We start from the raw sequence: 21,561 nt of genomic DNA on the forward strand, positions 1-21,561 counted from the left end.
TGTACCAGGTAACATCAGCTGAAATCTGAGACTGAATTTCATACAAAATGCCACCAGGCAAAACACTCAAGCACAGCATGTGGGGAAGCACCAGCTCCTGGTGTGTGAGAGACAACCTCCTGCCACTGCAGAGATGTACCATCATACCAGTGCACTCTTGCATTAAAATGTCTCCTATTTGCCTCTTCTACAATTTTATGGAGCGTGTCAGATGGTGAAGCTTTTGATCATCTTATGAGGAGCGAACTGGTTGCAAAGACTTTCTCCAGAACTGGCTTATCATCCAGCAGGACATCATAAATTCATGCAGCTTGACGGGAACACACTTAACCGGAGCCATTGCTCATGCTCCACCAATCTTAAAGACACCTTCAAAGACTTCATTTCATGGGGTGGGGTTGGCTGCTACTAAATCTCTTGGCTATTACAGCACTTAAGTTTAAATTTGCTTCATGTTTTGGGGCCATTATGCTCATATGGGGTTTGTAAGCAAATATCCAACTACTATTTGCAGCCTCCAAACACAGCAAAATGCTGATGAGGGGCTGCAAATTACAGCTGCATTAACAAAGCAAATCATATGCAGAATACAGGGGGATAATTGACTCGGGTTGTGCTTAAAATCTATGCTAAGTTTTTTTGAGAAATAAAAGTACTTGTGATCTTCTTGGTAAGACTATGGGAAAAAAATGTGGTCTCCTATGCCAGGAACAACTCACAGAGTTTTTTAAATGTCTTTCTTTTCATCGGGGCAGCCCCACGAGCTGATAGCAAAGCACAGTCACACCACACCATGCAACCAAAGACCAGGAAAGAGCATTTTTTTAAAGAAGGGAGAATATTCCTCTTACTTTAATCAGTGCAGGTACACCAATACAATGTCACTTGCACTTATCTGCCAAGTATAAATAAAGCCTGCTTCCATAAAGCTGACAGAGCATGCCAAGATAATACATTGTTAACGCGCCTGTTGGATTCTTGTTACCCTGTATTTCAGTAGGTATTAAAAAAACACAGAGAACAACATCTATCCTTTCTTGAGAAATGTTCACCAGAATTGAAGAAGAAGAAAAAAAAAAAGAAAAAGAACATGAGATTTGACGTAGGAAGAAAAAAAACCAGAGGGAAGGTACACAGAGTACCCAAGCTCTCCTGAAAAATTAATGGAAGCTTTTTGTGTGCTCCTGTTCTGCTGGAAAAGAGGAATGAAAAAATAATTGAAATGCAATTCTCTAAAATACCAACAAAGTCTCAGCAAGAGATCTCTTAGCTAGCTGCAGAAATTATACAACCTCTGGAATGCCACTTTGGTTTTTTGTGACTCTTCTGTTTCCAGCTGAGTAAATTAACCTGGAGAAAAAGAGGACTTAAGAAGCCCTGCTTATTTAGAGCTAGCGTGAGGCACTATGGGATGACCCAATGCCATGTAAATTGTCTAAAGCCAAAGCAAAGCCAGGCTTAGGTAAGCCCACCCAGAAGGTTCCATAGGATTTCCACCATGCAGCACTTCTGCTGCAGCCCTCCTCAGGAGAAGGAAGGTTTGAGGGACAGCTGGATGCCCCGTGAGCTTCGGGGAGCAGAAGAGATGCTGAAATAAGCTGGGGAGAACCATGATGGAGACAAATATCTCCTTGCAATAGCGCAGGGGAAAAAAAAGAGGCCTTAACTGGTTAAGGGCTGGGCTAAAGAGAGATTTCTGGGTAAAGACAGAAGCATATGGGGAATTAGACAGCAATCAAGAGGAGTCTGGCTCCATTGCTTCTGCAGCAGCAGCTGGAGATTAAACCCCCCCTTGCTTTTCTCCCTCTAAGCCTGAGCAAAGCCAGCTTGTTCAGCCTCTACTTCCTATCATATGCTCCAGCCCCCTAACCCACCCGACCTAAAACATTCCTTTTTCCTGCCTTACCTGCTATCTTAAGAGGAAAAGTGCCATTTTAGCTTAATTATACAGTTGTCAATCAGGATTGACGCCAGCTCAGGTATATTCACACTTCAACATGCAGCTCAGATACACCAACATTTTCATTTCAACCAATTTAAATATGCTAAAAAATATAATAATTTCTTTCCCCTTTTCATTCTGGGAAACATACTGGCCAAAACAATTCACCTTCTTCTTCATGTACCCCCCACTGCAGCCTGTTTAGGCTCCTTTTGCAGGGAGGAGCACGTACAGCATCTTCAAGCCCATTGTCACTTACCCTCGCACAGTGCCTGTCTCCTGATAATTCACTTGAATAAATTTGCCAAAGCGACTCGAGTTGTTGTTATGTGCTGTTTTTGCATTTCCAAAAGCCTGTCAAAAGAGAGAGATGCCATCATTACCTTTGAAGAGCCACTTTTATTCACCTTATTTACCTTGTTTATACACATGCCAATCACAACTTCACTTTGGGGCTTTCGCTATCGTATCATCAACGAAAAGCATTTTGGTGAAAGCTGGTGGAACAGTCTACAAAATAACCCGAGTTCTGGGACAATATTCACTTTCAACTTGGTATTCAAGAAGGGCAGATGAACAGTGTTTCAAAATGAAGTGTTAGCTATACCAGAGATTTTTAATACTTGAAGTTATTATAGTATATATTAAGGCTGTGCTCTATCCATTTAAATAAATATAAAAGTAGACTGCTCCAACAAGACTCTAAATGTTAATGAGCTAGAGGAGGCTGCTTTTTAATTATATACGGAATTAGGGGAAAAAAAATCCTTTGAAGGCTACTGAGATGTTAGACAATGTCACATGTAGCACCAGCATAACCCAGAGTACATTCAGCATTTCAGACTCTGGTGTTTCCATTTGCTGCTCTTGTTTTTCCCAAATCAAAATGCTTTTCAGTCTTTACCATGCAAAGCTTTTATTAAAAGCCTGCCTTACTGAGGCATCTAATACACAGAGTCATTTATTGCCATTTTAATGAAATCTCTGAACAGAAGAGCTACTGGCAACCTGTAAGAATTGCAGCTCAGCCTCATCAAAACCTGGTATTTTCAATTGTGCCTAAATCACTTTAATAATAACGATTCTTTAATCCAGCACACGGTGACAGAATCTGTCAAGCTGCCACGTCCAATTAATGTTTCCTTTATTAAACCAGTTTCAGTAATCATTCACCTTTTCTTCTAAGCCAAATTTATTTAAAGTAATTATAGGCAAGATAATTTCTAAGTGTTGTTTGTGTATGGATGTTGAATTACAATTAGAAATACATTTTGTGCTGAGGCTTTAATATCAGAGCTCAGCTCTGAGCTCCCAATAGATTTATTCCCTGTTCAGCTATTTATTAGAAAAGATTAAAAGGGCTTTACATCTATAATCTGGAGCTTTTCAAATGACCTTTTTGGATTTAACTTTGCAACTAAAAGCAAAAAATAAAGGCCAAATTAAATGAAACCTTGGCAAAAAGGCACTTGACACCTTCAGCACCTGCATGATGCACAGTCTCATGTCTACTTTTGTCTTCCCAGGTAGATTTATTTACCAATCTGCTTAGATTTAATGACTTAGGAACCAAACAAGATTTGCTAACAGAAAAACGATGTGATTTTGCCCCCTATTTGAATACAGGGATTTGGTTAAACTCAAGCTGTTGCATATGAATTCAGTTTAGTTGACTAAAACAAGTTCTGGGATAGTCAAAACCTGTTAAGCAAGCAGATTATACTGGAGAAGTGATTCCTTCAGACACACAGCTAAGAAACACTCTCCTGCAGATGTTTCACATCTTTTCAGGCTGTTCACACGTGTTTTTTGCTTATTCCACCCCAAAATCCTCCCCTCACCCAGTATCCCCCCTTCTACTGCACCTTGAGAAGGCCATCAGAGGTATCCACACCTTCGGGTGATCACTGAAGCCCCTCAGACCCTCCTGGTGCTGAAAATCCAGGCACCCTTTCCCCAAAAACAGGGATTTTGGCACGAAAAGATGGGATGCCATTTAACATTTCTGAGGACTGACCTGTCCTCCTTCAGGCATTTCAGCAGGCAGAGACACAGCAAGAAGCTTTTAAGCAGAATATGGTGATATTTCACACAAGCTAGTGCTTCACCATGCATTTATACATTTGTTTTAAAGAATACTATTTACATTATGAGTATTTCACTGTGACAGGACAATCTAGGACATCATGTGAAGGCCAAAAGACACATTTTCTATGCACCTAATTAATGCTGTTCACTGAGAAGAAATGAGCCAGCAGCAACATGAACTCAGACTAAATGGACAGCAACATGATTTTATTCACCTTTTCATATAATTTAATAAAGAACTGAAGGAAAAAAATACTAAAATGATTTCTGATTTGGCTCCCTGTGCTTATACTTTAATAGGTCACAGTTTATTTGTTAGGATTTGTTCAGGAAGAGCCTTGCCCTCGAAAAAAATCATTTTTACTCAGTAACATCTAGAGCCAGGATAAAAGGTTTCAAATCTAGGAGTGGGGAACTGCCAGAGCCCTCTTTTTTTACAAGCTTTTTTCCTGGATTAATATGCCAGACCACATTATATATTAGAACCCAAACACCTACAGAATCATAACTCCTAATATCCCACTTTCATGCACTTTCCTTTATAGCTGACGTAAATGAGAAAGCTCTTTGGCTTTTGCCTTGTTCAAGCTCAGGGCTGACTCCACAGCAGAATCACACTGGTGTTGGGCCAACAAGCAGCTCCAGAAATGCCTGATGTTTAACCTGAGGCAACAGCTTAATACATTTTGTTTGATTTACTCACCCTGTTTCTTTAACAGAATGATTGGGCTTTAAAAAAAGTGTGATTAATTCCATTTATGCAGGCCTAATCTATATATACTTGAGCAGGACACTGTGTCCTCCTGCAGCAGGGTAGAATATAATAATTCAGCCTTGGAAAACACAACATGAGTTACAACGACTTCCCTAAACCAAATGATCATCTGTGGCCATTATTTCCCTTTACTCACTCATTGATTCAAAGCTGTTGAGCTCAATGGACAAAACTCCGTAACAGCATTCCTGAAATTCTCAGGGACACCAAAGCTTTTCCTGGCCAGGGCTCAACATTTTGAAGGAAACAAAATTCAATACGTTCCTCTGTAGGAGCTGAGCATCCCTCTGGACCTGGCACTGGTGACTGAGCAGAGAAATGAGCAGCTTCATTCCTCCTGCCTCCTACCACTCTCCTACACAAAGAGATGCTTATCCTGGATGGCAGGGAAAAAATAATTAACAATTTTGTGGCTAAACACTTCACGTTCCTGCTCGCCTGATCCTGAAGGTTCATGGTCTCTTCACTATGGACTGAATATTAATGCAATCTGGATTAATTACAAATTACCACCAGAATAAGGATTATTTTGTTGTCTTTGCTGAAATAAGATTGTTTTCCAAACACCTGCAGCTAGAAAAGCACCGCCGTGACTTGTTCTAGTATGGCAATGAGACACTGTTAGATAGATAACCTTAACTGAATATCATTCCCATATAAAATAACCCCTATGGAATAACAGTTGCATTTCCCAGTGGAAAAAAAGCTCCTGTGGTAAAGCACTAGGGGAAATATGTGCCCTCACTGGTGTGTTTAAGGTCCCCAGCCCTGCCCTTCTCAAAGGGGCCTCCAGCACCCACCCTTTGAGGGGAAAATAAAGACATAATTTTATCTTTGTTACACAGAAAGAGAAATGTATTCATAGACAAGAGTTTTTCAATGGTTTCCCATCTACTTGAAATGTGAATTTAATTTTTTAGAAAGCCATACCATGGACATGTATCAGCAGAAAAGCAAGGCAACTGCCTAAATCTCAGTACGGGCTATAACATCATGGAATAGTTCTGTCAATAGTTATACTCCATCATGGGGCACTTAAAGGACCAGAAGCAAGCTTTAGTCATGCTTGGGACATGAAATAGGTTAGTATCAGACAAGAGCCTGCAGGAAGACTCGTATTCCCTGGTTTACTGTGAATTTTGGAATTCGTGAATGAAACGTATTCATGAAGTATGAATGACTTGTAACTGTGTAAGCAAGGTGGAAACTCAAAGTGTCAGCCAGCAATGCAGCAGCCAGGGAAATCAGACACTGCTCTGAACATATGCCACTGAAGAGAACACTTGTGAATTCAACTGCTTGCTTATATGGATGCTGGGAAAGGACAAAAAAGGGGCGCAGAGTCCATGTGATGTGCCAACAGCCCAAACATTAATGTACTGGGACTGCAGTAAAGAAACCAGCACTGGGAAAAGTCAATTTACCATCAAAAAAAATACAGGTTGGATGGAGAATGGATTGAGAACAACCTGGAAGATGGACTTAGGGGTGATGGTGGACAAGAAGCTCAACATGAGCTGGCACCTTGTGCTGTAGCCCAGAAACCAACTGTGTCCTGGGCTGCAGCAAAAGCAGCATGGACAGCAGGGCAAGTTAGATTATTCTCCTCCCCTTTACTCAGTTCTTGTGAGACCCCACCTGGTGAACTGTGTCCAGTTCTGGAACCCCTGCAGGAAGGACATGGACCTCCTGGAGCAAGTCCAGAGGAGGCCACAGAGATGATGGGAGGGCTGGAGCAGCTCTGCTCTGGAGACAGGCTGGGAGAGTTGGGGTGTTCAGCCTGGAGAAGAGAAGGCTCCAGGGAGACCTTAGAGCACCTTCCAGTGCCTGAAGGGGCTCCAGGAAAGCTGGGGAGGGACTTGGGACAAGGGCAGGGAGGGAGAGGACAAGGGGGAAGGGATGAAAACTGGAAGAGGGGAGATTGAGGTTGGACATGAGGAGGGAATTCTGGAGTGTGAGGGTGGTGAGAGCCTGGCCCAGGTTGCCCAGGGAAGCTGTGGCTGCCCCATCCCTGGCAGTGTTGAAGGGCAGGTTGGATGGGGCTTGGAGCAGCCTGGGCTGGTGGGAGGTGTCCCTGCCCATGCAGGGGTTGGATCTAGATGGTCTGTAAGGTCCCTTCCAACTCAAATCATTCTATGATTCTATGAAAAAACATCAGCAGGCGGCCAGAGCCAGAGTTAGATGGACACGACACCATCATTGTACCAGTGAGGATTCCATGCCCCTCTCAGTTATGCTTTACCTACAGCTTCTGTTAGAGAAGCCCAGCATAAACTTCCACAAAAACTGGTAGTTTTAAACATCACCTGATATTTGTTTCCAGATCTGAAGGCTATGTTTCTCAGTATTCTACACATTATGCTTGAACAAAATCATAATTTGCAAGAATGTCTTTATTCCAAAAGGAAGAAGGCACAGAAAAGAAAAACATAGCATCTTGAAATTTTGTAATTTTAATGAGGATTTTTGAATGTAACCAGAGCATTCACTGGCTTTTCAAGTAATTCTCTGCAGTTACAAATTCCTTTCTGCAGCAGGAAACATAAACAGCTGCTGATAAAGATAATTTTTGCTTGTTTCCATTCAACCTGCAACCAAGCTCCCAGAACTCTTCTTTTCCTGTTATATTGCTTTTTAACAGGAATATATTGAATTACAGCCAGAATATAAAATGCATCTAGACTACTTAAACTAGAGCTTTGCTAAATCTCTTCTCATTATTGCTGCTGCCCTGGGAAATACTACATTTAAATCTGCAGCTCAATGCCTGATAAAACCTATCAGCTTGAACTCACTGCTAAAACCACACCACTTTGAGATACCTCCCCCAACTTTTGGTTTCCGCAGAGAGCCCTAAAGTCACCTCTAAACAGCAGAGCCCATGACACCTAAAAAAGCATCCAAATGAGCACCAAAGCATGTGAGTTACACCTTGAATTCTTGCAGAGTAAAACAGCCTTTGTATGGATCCTTCAAGGCATTGTTCTGCATGGCTGAGTAATCATACTGAATATCCAGCTTATAGCAATAAAACAGGAGTCCAAGCACCAACACCTCACTCTTTGATTCTTTTGGTTGTGGTTCATGTTCTGTGCTGCCTAGTGAAACCATCAAAGCTTTTTACGGTACAGAACACAAACCACAAAGTCATTCCAGTGCTTGAGCAGAGCTCTCACCAAGAACAACCTGCAACCCTGAACTGCCAAACATTGGCCTTTAAAAGCTTTTAAAGGTTTCTCTTTCAGTATATTCTTTTCTTCAGTGAGTCACTGGAACACATTGTGGAGTCAAACCCCAGTTTTCCATCCTGTCCCAGGGCTCTGTCACCCTCACAGTAAGGAAGTTTTTCCTTATGTTTAGCCTGAACCTCCTGTGCTCCAGCTTGTACCCTTTGCCCCGTGACCTGTCACTGGGCACTGTGGAAAAGAGCCTGGCCCCATCCTCCTGACACCCCCTGTAGACATTTATAAGCACTGATGAGATCCCCCCTCAGCCTCCTCCTCTCCAGGCTGAGCAGCCCCAGCTCTCCCAGCCTTTCCTCACAGGGCAGATGATCCAGACCCCTCCGCATCTTTGTGGTCCCTGCACTGGGTTTTTTCCAGTAGTTCCTTATCCTTTATGAACTGGGGAGCCCAGAATTCTTAAGGTATTGCCTCTCAATGCATCCCCCCATGTAACTGATAACCCCTGTGGCATCTCCTGGTTGGCAATACCTACAGCACACAGAGGGTTGCATGAAAGAAAACAACTCAGTATTTTTAAAAGGAAATATTTGCAAAGCTCCAGCTGCTGCTCTACCACAAGAAAAAATAAATAAATTAATTTAAAAGTAGTACTAGATGTATGGTTTCCTTCCTTGCAACACAAATCTGTTGCAGGTAAAAGATGACATTAAAAGCACCCAATCCCCTTGCTTTTCATTCCCTGCCAAAGAACTTTTTCAAATGTGCAACCTGAAAATACTTCAGATGGGGTAAATCCAAAGGACAAAAACACCTCAGATGTGCTGGGGAGACCCTTCCTCTCCTTCCTCCATATAGACTTTATGGAGAACAGATCCAAATGGACAGGCTTGCAAAAACTGCCCAAAGCTCCAAAACCCTATTTAAGGGGTTTCCCTGCTCCCAATAAATGTATTACAGGACAGGAGGAAATGGCCCAAAGCTGCACCAAGGGAGGTTTCAACTGGATATGAGAAATAATTTCTTTACCAAAAGAGTGGTTGGCACTGGAATGGGCAGGCCAGGGAGGTGATGGAGTCATCATCCCTGCAAGTAATGTAGATACAGTGCTTAGAGACATGATTTAAGCACTGAATGGGTAAATCAGGTTATGGTCAGGGGAGTTAGGCTATGGTTGGACTTGATGATCTTCAAGGCCCCTTCCAAGCAGGGTGATTCTATGATTAGTTGTTGCATTTATGAATGCTGAAACACTCTTCATCTCTTCATCTTACTGCCAACGACAACACACCGTTCCCTACGCAGAATTAACCTTCATGGTTTTCTTCCAATCTAAAGCACAACAAATACCTCATTTCATTATTATCATTATTGAATGGAAGCCAAGCGAGTTCGACCACATTAACAGCCATGTCTTCTTGTGCTTTAATTTATGCATAAAACCCTACTATCATGATACAGGCTATGAAACAACTCTCTGAAATATTTTGTTACAAATAGTTTTAACCAACTCAAAATGTCTCTGCTATTGCAAAACAGTTGCACTAAAGCTACCTGGTCACAGCAAATCGAACCATTCAAGGGCACTGGGCCATCCTGGGATGGAGCAACTAACCACAAGCCTTTTGCAGCAATTAGGCTTAAAACACAGGGTGAGTGAAGACAAGCTTGTCTTGGTGCACATGGAGATCCTACTGCCCAATTCAAATATGGGAGAAAATTACTTCTAATGGGAGAGCACCGATTTGGAGAAGGTTTTTGGGGTTAATTTAATTGTCTAAGAGAAGTGCCAGCACATGTAATGGAAATAACCAGAGCACCATTAAATACACTTACAGAGTAAGATCCTCCAGATAAAGTACTATAAAAGTCAGTACAACACACACTTGTTTGGGAGATCATCTGCATTCCTGGCAAATGCTTCAACATCAGCAGAATATCCCCTCCTTTCCTCAAATTTAAACACAGCATCAGCCCATTTCAGCTTCCTCCTTCTAAGCAATGCTCCGGAAAAAAGGAATTCCCACTTAACCACGATGCAATGGAATAAAACCCAAACCCAACCCAAACCCTTCTGCTTAAGTCTTCTTCCCAAACAGGGACAGTTTTCCTACACAAGTGCCACAATGGAAAAAAACCCCAGCTCATCTGGCAGAAAGTCATTGGCCAATGCTGGTACTGATGGGTCCTGGAGGCAGCAGCTGCCAAATCCATCAGGTCTGGCTCACATCTCTGGTCCTCTGCTCATACATTGATGTTTTTATGTATAGAGTGGACAGCCCTGGGAAGAGCAGCCAGATGCCCATGGTTTCCATAAGCACATTGGACAACAAATGTTCTGGTAGAAAAAAAAAACAAAACCTTCAGCCTGGGTTCTTCTTCGGATTTATAGAAGAATCCCAAAATGAAGTTGGGAAGTTTGATGTTATTACAGCAGTGTCTCCAGCTCAGGGCATGCTTACAACTCCCAGCATTTATGTTCTGCAGCCAAAGAACAAATTTTACTACATGAGATGCAGGTAGGAAGTGTCTGACAGGCCCCAGAACCACACAACATCTATTTAATTGGAGCTTCAAATTATTTTTTTCATACTGATGGAGAAATAAAATAATCACAGAGCATTAAAATGACCAGTTAAAAACAAGTCATGGCTTAAGAAGAGACTTGGCTCTCCCCCAGCAGGCAATACAAGTACCAAAACCAAGCACTACAGCAGAAACAAAACAGCCCTAATAGAATATTGATTGATAAAAAACGTTAATGTATATGGAAAGTGACTGTCTAATAGGTTATATTATATATTACAGCATCAAGTTATACCCTGATTTCCCCACCTTGCATAATCTGTTTTTACAGAGCTAGATCAAGTACAGCCCATGCACCACGAACAGCTGATCCTGTGATTGAAACTCCTCTGTAACTGCCAGAAACAACCTGGCAGTGTGGCAGGATCACAGCCCATTAATGAAGTCTTATTGCAGCTACTACAGCAGCTCATGTCCCTTGAGCCAAGGAAAAGATGACAAATGCAGCACAAGGATTGGCCTTTTCCTCAAGGTTGAGGCTTTTGAGTCTCCAGAGCTGCTGAGCACTCGTGTCTCACCCACCACAAACCCACTGTTACAGAAAAGATGACTTCTCCATTTCCAAAACTAGACAAACATCCCAGTGCTTCAATGCTCTGCAGAAGAAGGGGGTAAATCCCTGCCTCTGATGCACCTCCCATTACTTTTTAGTGCATTGAGCACTACAAACAGCTCTAGAAAGGCAGTCCTTACCCTTTGCTCCTCACACTTCTAGAAGTAACATTTTGAGTCTTTTGAGTCAGAATCACGTTGTCTCAGAAGCATCAATGTCTCAAATGGTACAACACATGACATCCCAAAACCAAGTACTTAAAAAAAAAATAATAATTTCCTCAGGCAAAAAAAAAATACCCATGTAGGAGACTATGCTCCCTTAGGACATAACACACTTTACTGTAAGCAAGCTCTTAGCACTGTTGTCATTTTTTGACAGCTCTAGTAACACTCAGAAGTGTTTGCTGGAGCTATGACTCACTTATTTGAAGAGTTGGTGATGACAGGCTGTTAGCACTGACAGCTGGCCTGAGCCCAGGCTGTGGCTTTTGCTGCAATACTGCTTCCTTCAGGTGGTGGACCTGTGGACCTTCAGCCTGAAAGCAGGTGTGAAAACAAGTCATCGAAGTCTGGGGAGGTGTTCTTGAAGAGGAGCACCTCCAACTCAACACCAACCTGAGCCAGAGCTGAGAGGTGCTGCCTGGCATGGAAGCGAAACATCACCTGACTCTCTTCCCTTAGAGGGAATCTCCACCAGATTCCATCCCCTCCTCACCAACCATCAGCCTCTAAATCAAGCAGAGGTATCTGGTCTGGATATCTCTTGGTATCTGGTTCAGCCCTTGGACACTCTCCAGCCCTTGGAAGAGGCCTCTCAAAGTACCATCAAAACTTTTAAAACTTTTTTTTTTTTTTTTAATATAATGATCCTGCATGGGGCCATAAATGTTTAAAAATGAAGTTTCAACTTCCTACTTCCTACTTGGATAGCCCAAAAAACACTTAATTAAAATTGAACCATTCACTGTCCTGGACTTGACACAAGTTTTCCTGCAGCTTTGTCACCAAACTCCATGCCACAAACAGAAAGGCAGGAGAAAGTGTCCCCACTTTAACGCCTCCCCCATCTGGAACCTCTTAGCAGAGGCACAGAGCCCTCGTGTATATTTTACACACATATTTTTCCTGCTTTTCCCAAGAGAAATATGTGTAATGAAGAAAAACAAAAACACGTTAGCAGCAACAAAAGCATACCACTGAAATACGAGACCCAGCTTGGCTCCTGCCTCTGTTATCCTTCCTTTCAGACCTCAGCTACTTTTTGCGAGTTACAGACAAAAAATAATACACATCCTCCCCTCCAAAAATATAAAAATCATATCAGAGCTCTGCCACTAAATCAACACAACAAACCCCACGGTTGTCTTCTGCCACAAGTAAGAACAAGGTGAAATGTTAATATACATGTCTCCAGCCCTTCCCTGCTCTTCTGCAGGATTATATAAATAATCCACAACTCTTCTTGACGCAATTCCAAAATTTCAAGCGCTATTAAAGCTGCGGCATCAAATGTCCCTGCATCGAAAGCCTTTCAGATGACTCGTTTACACCACAGCAGCTCTGCTGGGATGATGTTTTCCAGCTCTCACAACGTTGCAGGAGCTGCAGGCAGCTTCAGATGCCTCACCAATCCATAAAAATGTCGTTGCCCCTTTTTAGTCCAGTTCAAATGCTGAAATGGGAGCTCAAAAATGTTTATTAGTAAGACTTGGGAATGAGTAACAACACCCCAGGAGCCAGACTGATGCACAGCACTGCAAAAAAGAATTCTTTCATAGGACTGATGTGTAGCATTGAAAAAAATAATTATCAGTGACCAGAATATGTGATAAGTGGCAGGAAAAACAACGGCTGGCACCAGTTGTTTTTAGGGAGCAAAAGAGAAGTTGGAAAAATCAATTCATTCTTCCCTGGCATTTGTTTTAGGAGAGGATGCAACTGCTCAAGTGGGTATTTTCAGCAAAACAGGACAATATAAGAGGTACCACTTGCCACCTTTCCAAAGGTATTAAACGTGGGTATTTTTGAGGTTACGATGGAGATTCTTCTATAAACTGAAGGTTACTAAGCTGGAGGTAAATGCAACACCATACCAACCATTGCCTCCAGGGTAAGGAAGAGCTGCCAGGAGAGCGTGGAGCAGGTGATGCCCCCCATGGCAGGGGGTTTGGATGCAGTTTCACAGGCAAGAGATGTCCATGCAGAGAATGTGTTACCATGCCAAGCACACCCTGCCCAAATCATCTATTCAGCCTTGCACAGGACCCTGCAATACTGCCAAGGATGGGAGATCTGAGAGGAGCCTTTGGGTTATTTTCTTTTTTAAAAAATCCAACAAAAATGAAAGCCCTGAATTAATAAACTGAAGGGAAATGTGCTGAGATTTTGTACTCCAGCTTCCCAAGCAGCAGAAAACACCCTGCCAAACCAACACAGGTATTTTTACGTTGTCCACCTTTTCCTTTGCAAAATGCTGAGCAGTTGGGACAGCGTGTTGGGAGCATGTTCCCCAGCTTTTTGGAAAGAGCAGGAGCCAAACTGAGCCCACCCTTGGCATGCCAGCATGGATGTGATGGCCAGCATGCTAAGGATGCTGAGCCATTGCTGCTCCTCCCCACATAAAGATGAGCAGCTCTTCATTGTTCACCTTAGTCAATAAAGAGAGATCATGAAGTGAGGACTCAAAAGCACCTTCATTGTATTTCATTTTTTCATATATGTATTAAGAAATGTAGCTGGAGGCTGTATCTTCCATCAATGGGCAGGATTTTTAAAAGCACTTGCAGTATGAATTTATAGGGTGGCCTCAAATATCCAGTGTCACTGCAAGACGTCAGGCACCAGGACACGAAGAAGCAAAAAGTCTGCGCAAACCACACGCTTTGAGTTGGGGATCTGACCCAAAATGTAGGAAACCAGAGGAAGGAACCTAATCCCCATTTTCAGAGCTGCATCCAAGAGCCATCAAAACTCCTTCTGGGACCTCCTTCCATCCATTGCCACACGTCTTCCAAATTCCACAGCACGTGATGCTGGGGTCCTCCCAGACATGAGCTCACCTTGAGCTGATCCCCAGAGCTCCATGAAGCAGGGGAGGGAGAAGAGGATGCTGTGGTGCTGAGGATGCCTAAGAACTGCAGTGCAAATTAAGTCTCCAAAAGCATCTAATAACATTTAACTTAGCAATTTCTTTAGTCTTTGTATCTAATGTTTTGGAGAACACCAACTGTTTAAACCTTTAGAAGAATGCAGCAAACACTAGAGTAACTTGTAGGTGCAGCACCACATTGAAATGACAAGACAGGTGTGTGACAGATGGACAGACCATGACCTGCTCAGAACAAACCAGAGAGGTTCTGGTTGCTGCGCCCAGAGCTGTGCACAAGTATTTCATGCTACAACACTCTGCACAGCTGGTGCCAGGAGAAATGCAGATGATCCACTTGGGAAACTCACGGGAGTTTTGCTTGGTGGAGTAAACAGTAACAACTGACTTTGCTCTCCAAGTAATCTCATGCAAACCAGCAATGCTTTGTTAGAGTAAACACTTATTAAGTTCTCTCCAGTTTTGCTGAAGTGCTGGTTTCCAGCAGACAGGGACTCAACATCTCATTTTTTTTAACACCTTTTCTGTTCAACTGCCACCATGCAGTGTGACAAACCCTCTCCCACTGCTCCCCATGCTGAAGACATTCACCCACCATGCTTCCCTTCTAACACTGTGTAATTAAACAAAAGGTGTACAACCCCCCTCAGATGAAACCTGCAGTGAACAGTAACGTTTAGACCAGCATTTCTTCTATGAAGCGGAGAACCACTGCAGTGTGTTTAAAGTCTTCTGGTAATTTTCTGCAACTAAATATACAGTAAATAAACTGAAATCACAACCTAGGTGGTATCCTAGAAGCTGTGATAGGATGCAGATAGAGGCAAGAAAATCTGTATACAGATGCAGCATTCACAGAATCACAGAATGTCAGGGGTTGGAAGGGACCTCCAAAGATCGAGTCCAACCCCCCTGCCAGAGCAGGGCCAAAAAAAACACACAACCAACTAGGGCAGGTCACTCAGAAAGGCATCCAGATGGGTCTTGAAAGTCTCCAGAGAAGGAGACTCCACAGCCTCTCTGGGCAGCCTGTCCCAGGGCTCTGTCACCCTCACAGGAAAGAAGTTCTTCCTCATGTTGAGGTGGAACTTCCTGGGCTCAAGTTTGAATCCATTGCCCCTCGTCCTGTCACAGGGCACAAGTGACAGGAGGTTGTCCCTGCCTTCTTGATGCCCAGCCCTTACATATAGACATTATCTTTAACCAGACTAACTGGAATAGATGGAAAACCCAACAAACTTTAGAATACATGTCTTCAGCCAGGCTAAGACAAACTGAAAAGCTCAAGCACAAATTCAGAGGATTTTTTTCTGAATTTAGCAAGAGATTTGTCAGTTGAACCCAATGGGAAAAAAAGGATCTTTAACCAGAGGAGCACAGAGATGTGAAAAATGGAAGGGGGAAAACAAGCATTCCCTGTGCTGAGCAGCAATATATAATTTATAACCCAGATAAAAACACATTTTCATCTATTATTTGGAAGCAGGTGGTGGCCCAACACACAGCAACATATGGGAATAGAGTGGGCTGGCACTAATTGCACTTGCTTTGGAAAAAGGAGCCAAGAAGCACCATTTGAAGTAGAGGAGCTAACAGCTCCTGCACTTGCCCCTGGAGCAAGGAAGTTCCCTGTGGAACCGAGGGCAGGACAGTGATGCCCAAAGGTACAACCCAGCTCTCCAGCTACCACCCAGATCATCTTCATGTGATATAGAGCTTCCAGGGGGTGACTGTGACTTCGTGTCTGATTCAAGACATCATTCTTTTGTTCTGAATAAAGAACATAAGAAACACATGGTGTTGGTGTCTTGGATCCCCCTTCAACTAAGGCAGAACTATAGAGATGATGGTTTATATGATCTCAGTCAAACTCAGTAGAGGTATTAGTCCTAGTGAGGAAAATAAAAGGCTGGAAGGTATCTTAGATCTACATCTCATTTTCTTTAATAGAATATATAATAAGGAATTGGCTGGCTGGTCACACTCAAATGGTTGTGGTCAACAGCATGATGCCCAAATGAGACACACGGACAGTGGGACTGATGCAACCTCAGCAAGTTTGCTGACAACATCAAGCTCTGTGGTGAGGCCAACATGCTGGAGGGATGGGAGGTCATCCAGAGGGACCTTGACAGGCTTGAGGGATGGGCCCATGCCAACCTCATCAGGTTCAACAAGGCCAAGTACAAGGTCCTGCACCTGGGTTGAGGCAATCCCAAGCATAAATACAGGTTGGATGGAGAATGTCTATAGAGCAGTGCAGAGGAGAAGGACTTGGGGGTGATGGTGGACAAGAAGCTCAACATGACCTGGCACCATGAGCTGGAGCCCAGAGACCAACTGTGTCCTGGGCTGCAGCAAAAGCAGCGTGGGCAGCAGGGCCAGGAAGGGGATTCTGCCCCTCTACTCAGCTCTGGTGAGACCCCCCTGCAGTGCTCTGGAGTCCCCAACACAGGAAGGACATGAATCGGTTGGAAAGAGTCCAGAGGAGACCACCAAGATGATCTGAGAGCTGGAGCAGCTCTGCTCTGGAGACAGGCTGAGAGAGTTGGGCATGTTCAGCCTGGAGAAGAGAAGGCTCCAGGGAGACCTTAGAGCACCTTCCAGTGCCTGAAGGGGCTCCAGGAAAGCTGGGGAGGGACTTGGGACAAGGGCAGGGAGGGAGAGGACAAGGGGGAAGGGATGAAAACTGGAAGAGGGGAGACTGAGGTGAGCCACGAGGAGGGAATTCTTTGCTGTGAGGGTGGTGAGACCCTGGCCCAGGTTGCCCAGGGAAGCTGTGGCTGCCCCATCCCTGGCAGTGTTGAAGGGCAGGTTGGAGCAGCCTGGGCTGGTGGGAGGTGTCCGTGCCCACGCAGGGGGGTTGGATCTAGATGATCTGGAAGGTCCCTTCCAACCCAAACCATTCTATGATTCTATATCATCCACCTTTACTCTATACACAGAACTACAAAGTTATCTGGTTATCTCATTATACATCACCCAAATCTGAAGCTGCTCCTAACATCAAGGAGATGACCACTCATGCAGTCCTAGCATAGTCAGTGTACAGTCAGAATGTCTCAGCATGTATCACTTTCAGGGATTTGGAAACATTTTGTAGGGATAGAGTTAAAGGATAGCCAACCCCCTTAAATAATAAAGAATACATCATTCTGAAAGGAGGGTTAAAGCAAGGAGATTACAGCCACTCTGTTTCCACTCGGGATTATGTGAATCTACTACTTTTTCAAGCTGCTTATTATTCCATTTCCTTTTTGTGCAGAATAGACACATGCAGGATGCAGCAGAAATTGCTGGAGTGCAGCTGCTTACCCTGGGTGGGAAAGGTGGGGATGCTGCTTCTGCTCACTCACTCAAAGCAGCTCTATAAAACTCCAAAAAAAATACCAGTAATGGTAGCTAAGAAGGGCTTTGTTTGCACCTTTAAAGAGAGGGTATTAAATGCATTTCTTTATTGACTTTGTTCAGCAAGCAAAATACTGCATTAAAGAATTAAACTCATGTGAAAACACAACTTCTTCTCTAAGTAGCTCTGCCTGCACTTCAGGAGCAGGAGGAAGGATGGAAAAGGAAGCTAAAAAACTCACAAAAAGAAAAAACCCAGAAAGAAACCTTTCTTTCTCTTGCTGAGCCTCATCTTCTTGTTTATAACTCTCTAAGAGAACAGCAGCACGATTGTCCTACCTCGTGCTGGCTGGATTTCAGCAGGAAGGCTTTGGTCACCCGGCCTCCGGCATCTGATACACGAGGCTATTACTCCGGTCATCCCTCCTTTTTTCTGCTGTTTCTCCCCTTGGAGGACATCCAGGTGGACAGGAGGTACTAAAAATTCATCAGCTGCCTAGTTTGAAGTCACTAGAATAATTAAAACCCGGGTGGGAATTGGAAAAAAAAAAAAAAGCATAGGAAAGAAAATAAAAATCCCACACTGTCAGGGAGTGTACAAAAAAAAGGGGGGAAAAGGATGGAACTGGTGCTAAGAAGCCCCAGAATCAAAGCTTGAAGATAAGCAGTGCTGAGCATCAACATCACCTTATGAGGTTTCCATCTAGACTCTCCTGCTCCCTGGGACATGTGGCATAAATAAATAGGGCATCCTATTCCTGACCGGATCAAGATCCTGAGCCAGTCCAAAAAAATATATGGTCTAAGCGGGATTGGGATTATTACTATATCCATAATTCTTCCAGTGACACAAAACAAATGCATCAAAGAGAATAATAAAATACATCTGTAATTCATATGAAAACACTTTCAGCCATTGCAAGCACCAGATCCCAGTCACATTTCTTCAAGGAAATTTTGCTCCTAAACAAAATGCAGTGTGGATCTGGTAATCGAGGTGAAGACTAATCAAACGTGGTTTGAATCAAGTCAAATAAATGGAAATGCAGCATTTTCTCTCAAAGCATAAAACTTAATCATGGAATCACCAAGGTTGGAAAAGACCTTCAAGATCATCAAGTCCAACCATCCACCCTACAGCCCCTAACCACTAAACCATCTCCTGAAACACCACGTCTACCCCTTTTTTGAACATCTCCAAGGATGGTGCCTCCCTGGGCAGCCTGTTCCAAGGCCACACCACTCTTTCTGTGAAGGAATTTTTTCTAACATCCAGCCAGAACCTCCCCTGGTGCAGCTTGACCCCATTTCCTCTTGTCCTATCGCTGGTCACCTGGGAGAAGAGGCCAACACCCACCTCACCACAACCTCCTCTCAGGCAGTTGTAGAGGGCGATAGGAAGTTCAAACCTATTTCACTTTTTGAATTTCCAGTCGAAAGCTACAAACTCAATGAAACTTTCTGGGAAAATCAGCACTTAAGGTCTTCTGATGTGATAACAAGAAAACTATTTTAGAATTACAGCCATTAAAATCAAATGCAAACCTAGGGCTCCTACAGCCTTCGGTATTCGCTCGCCCAGATCCTTTATGCCTTAATAAGCCAACAGGTGAGATGACCCAGTTACTCAAAAACCTTCTCCCAACTCCATTTCTCCTGCTGAACAGATGCAAGACAGAAAACCAGAAATATTTTGCTTGCTTACAATTAAATCTTAACAAAGCTTTCCCAGTGAGAAAAAGCCAGTGAGGGCAGGAGCAGCTGATCTAATGATCCACAAGTGTTTTGCAGCCTGAATGGAAAAAAAAAAATTACTAAATATTCCTCGAGTGCCCAACCACTGGAGTCAATACTGCTCCTAGCAAGAGAAGTGCTCCATCTGCACGCTGCTGAGCCCTCACTAAGAGCTTATGGACTTCTTTAAAAGCCCAATAATCAATAAAGGGCAATTAAAAAACTTAAGTCAAGGGGGGCTGCTAATGGGATGGAGATTAAGCAGACGCTGACCCACACTGCATCTAAACTTTAAGGTTGTCATTTAGGCTAATTTTAATCAGATTTAGATGGGGAGATACAAAGGAAGTATTTTTTAAATATATTTTTATATATCACATGTATATATTATATATTTATATTGTATTTAAGTATCCTACATGTACGTTGTATTTTATATTAATGTATCTTGTGTGTACTGTACTTATTTTATATTGACAGATCTCACATACTCTGCATTTATTAAAAATAAATCTATTTTATTTTCAGCAATTTAGGAAATACATCTTTGCTGCAGATTAAGGTGCTGCAGATATTGCTGCGTGTTCAGTCCTTTAGAAAACATAGCCGGTCCCACCCAGACAAGGCTGTTCTGATCCCCAGCATCAACTCCCTGCTTCAGTGCTCCGCTGAGATGTCGCTGAGGGACGCACCCAACTTCTGAGTAACCTCAACTCACATTATTTATCATTTCAGATCCTTGTAAGGAAAAATGCAGCACACTGACCTTGTTAGACTGGGATTGTGCCCTCAGTCAGATGACGCCACTCATCCGAGCCATCCACTTTGTCAATAACCCAGGCTGATAAGCTGAATTAATAACCCCACTTGAAAATCAGGCAAACATCAGTATGTTGAGGGGTTTTTTTAAAGCATTATGTTTTCTCCCAGTTTTATTGAAATTATTTGGCTTTCCTGCAGCAGATGAAAACCAGATGTTAGGGAGAGGGAAGGGCTGCACGAGCCAGAACGAAAAACCAAGGCAGCAACAGGGAGGTCGCACCCAGTCATTACCCATTCTGTCCCTTCTGCCATAAGGCTATTTATGTTGCATCTCTATTATTACAAATATTATAATTGTGATGTAACTCTAGCAAGCAGAGGTTTCTCCTTCACAGCCCAAAGCAGACAGCAGCACACGAGCCGTGAGGTTGCAGTAAAGTTTCTTTGTGCTGCGTAAGCAGTTTGGGAAGCTGCCCTCACATCTTGCAGCCCTCGTGCCAGTATTATCGTTCATAATCCCTCCTGAAGCTGCCCAATCCCAGGATTAATCCAGGTTTAGCAGCTCTTGGATGCCCACTTGTTATACTGAGAATATTGTTGAATTTATAGGCATATTTCACGAGCAAGGAAGGGTCTGTGAAGGTCTTTGCTGTCTCCACAGTGTCATTTTTTCCCCCACTTAATGCTAATCTAAAATGTCTGGCAAGAGAGTGCCCTGATTTAAAGCTGATACTGATAAGTGTATGGTGGCAATCAACAGAGGATGCAGGGGCAGGTTATTCTTTGCCTCATTTTGCAGAAAAAGAAAAGCTGGGGGTGGGGGAATGAGCTTTGATGTGCTGTATTTGCTACAAAGAAATGACTGCCAGTCCCAGGTTGCAGCCAGGGAACCTGTACACTGAGAGCTCTGCTCCAAGGACCATGCTGGGGATTACAGAACATCAACCCTGTACAGACCAGCTGCTGTTTTGGGGCATTCACTTGAATTCCTTTAAATTTGACTTAATAGGTATAATTTTAATTTAGCTTCACATCCTGTTAAACACCCAGTTATACACCCATGCACTGCAGCAGCATCCTCAGTTATCCAACAGAGCCACTGGCACCCAACAAACAAAGAAAATACTTGGCCTTTCCATTAACTGATACAATAACTTGAATATTGGACAAATTTCCCTTGTTAACTACTCTCCAAAACATTGTCAGTACCCATCATGGACGTGTGCATCCACAGTAAAAAGGGTTTACTTGTATTATCTCCTGTATTCTTCTGAAGCTTCAGGATCAAGTTACAATAATGCTTTTTACAAGGAAGTTGCTGAGCTTCACATCAAGCCATGACCCAGAGAACAAAGTGGGGTTTTACCTTATGATTCTGGACTTCTATGACAGCTGCAATGTAGGTCTTGTTATGTGTTCTATTATTATTATTAAATTATATATTCTTATATATTATAATATATATTTGGAGCTGTTACATGAC

At 43.1% G+C, this 21,561-nt stretch overlaps 1 protein-coding gene across 1 annotated transcript in view; it reads right to left on the reverse strand.

Annotated features, from left to right (window-relative positions):
• The window catches only part of MYO9A (myosin IXA), a 188,534-nt gene that overhangs the window by 121,636 nt on the left and 45,337 nt on the right, over positions 1–21,561 (reverse strand). Inside the window, 1 exon segment of the mRNA XM_051628736.1 lies at positions 2,202–2,296. Within this exon segment, the coding sequence (XP_051484696.1) occupies positions 2,202–2,296 (95 nt within the window).

This window comes from Apus apus, chromosome 10 (genome assembly GCF_020740795.1).
Source record: "Apus apus isolate bApuApu2 chromosome 10, bApuApu2.pri.cur, whole genome shotgun sequence".
Classification (NCBI taxonomy): Eukaryota; Metazoa; Chordata; class Aves; order Apodiformes; family Apodidae; genus Apus; species Apus apus.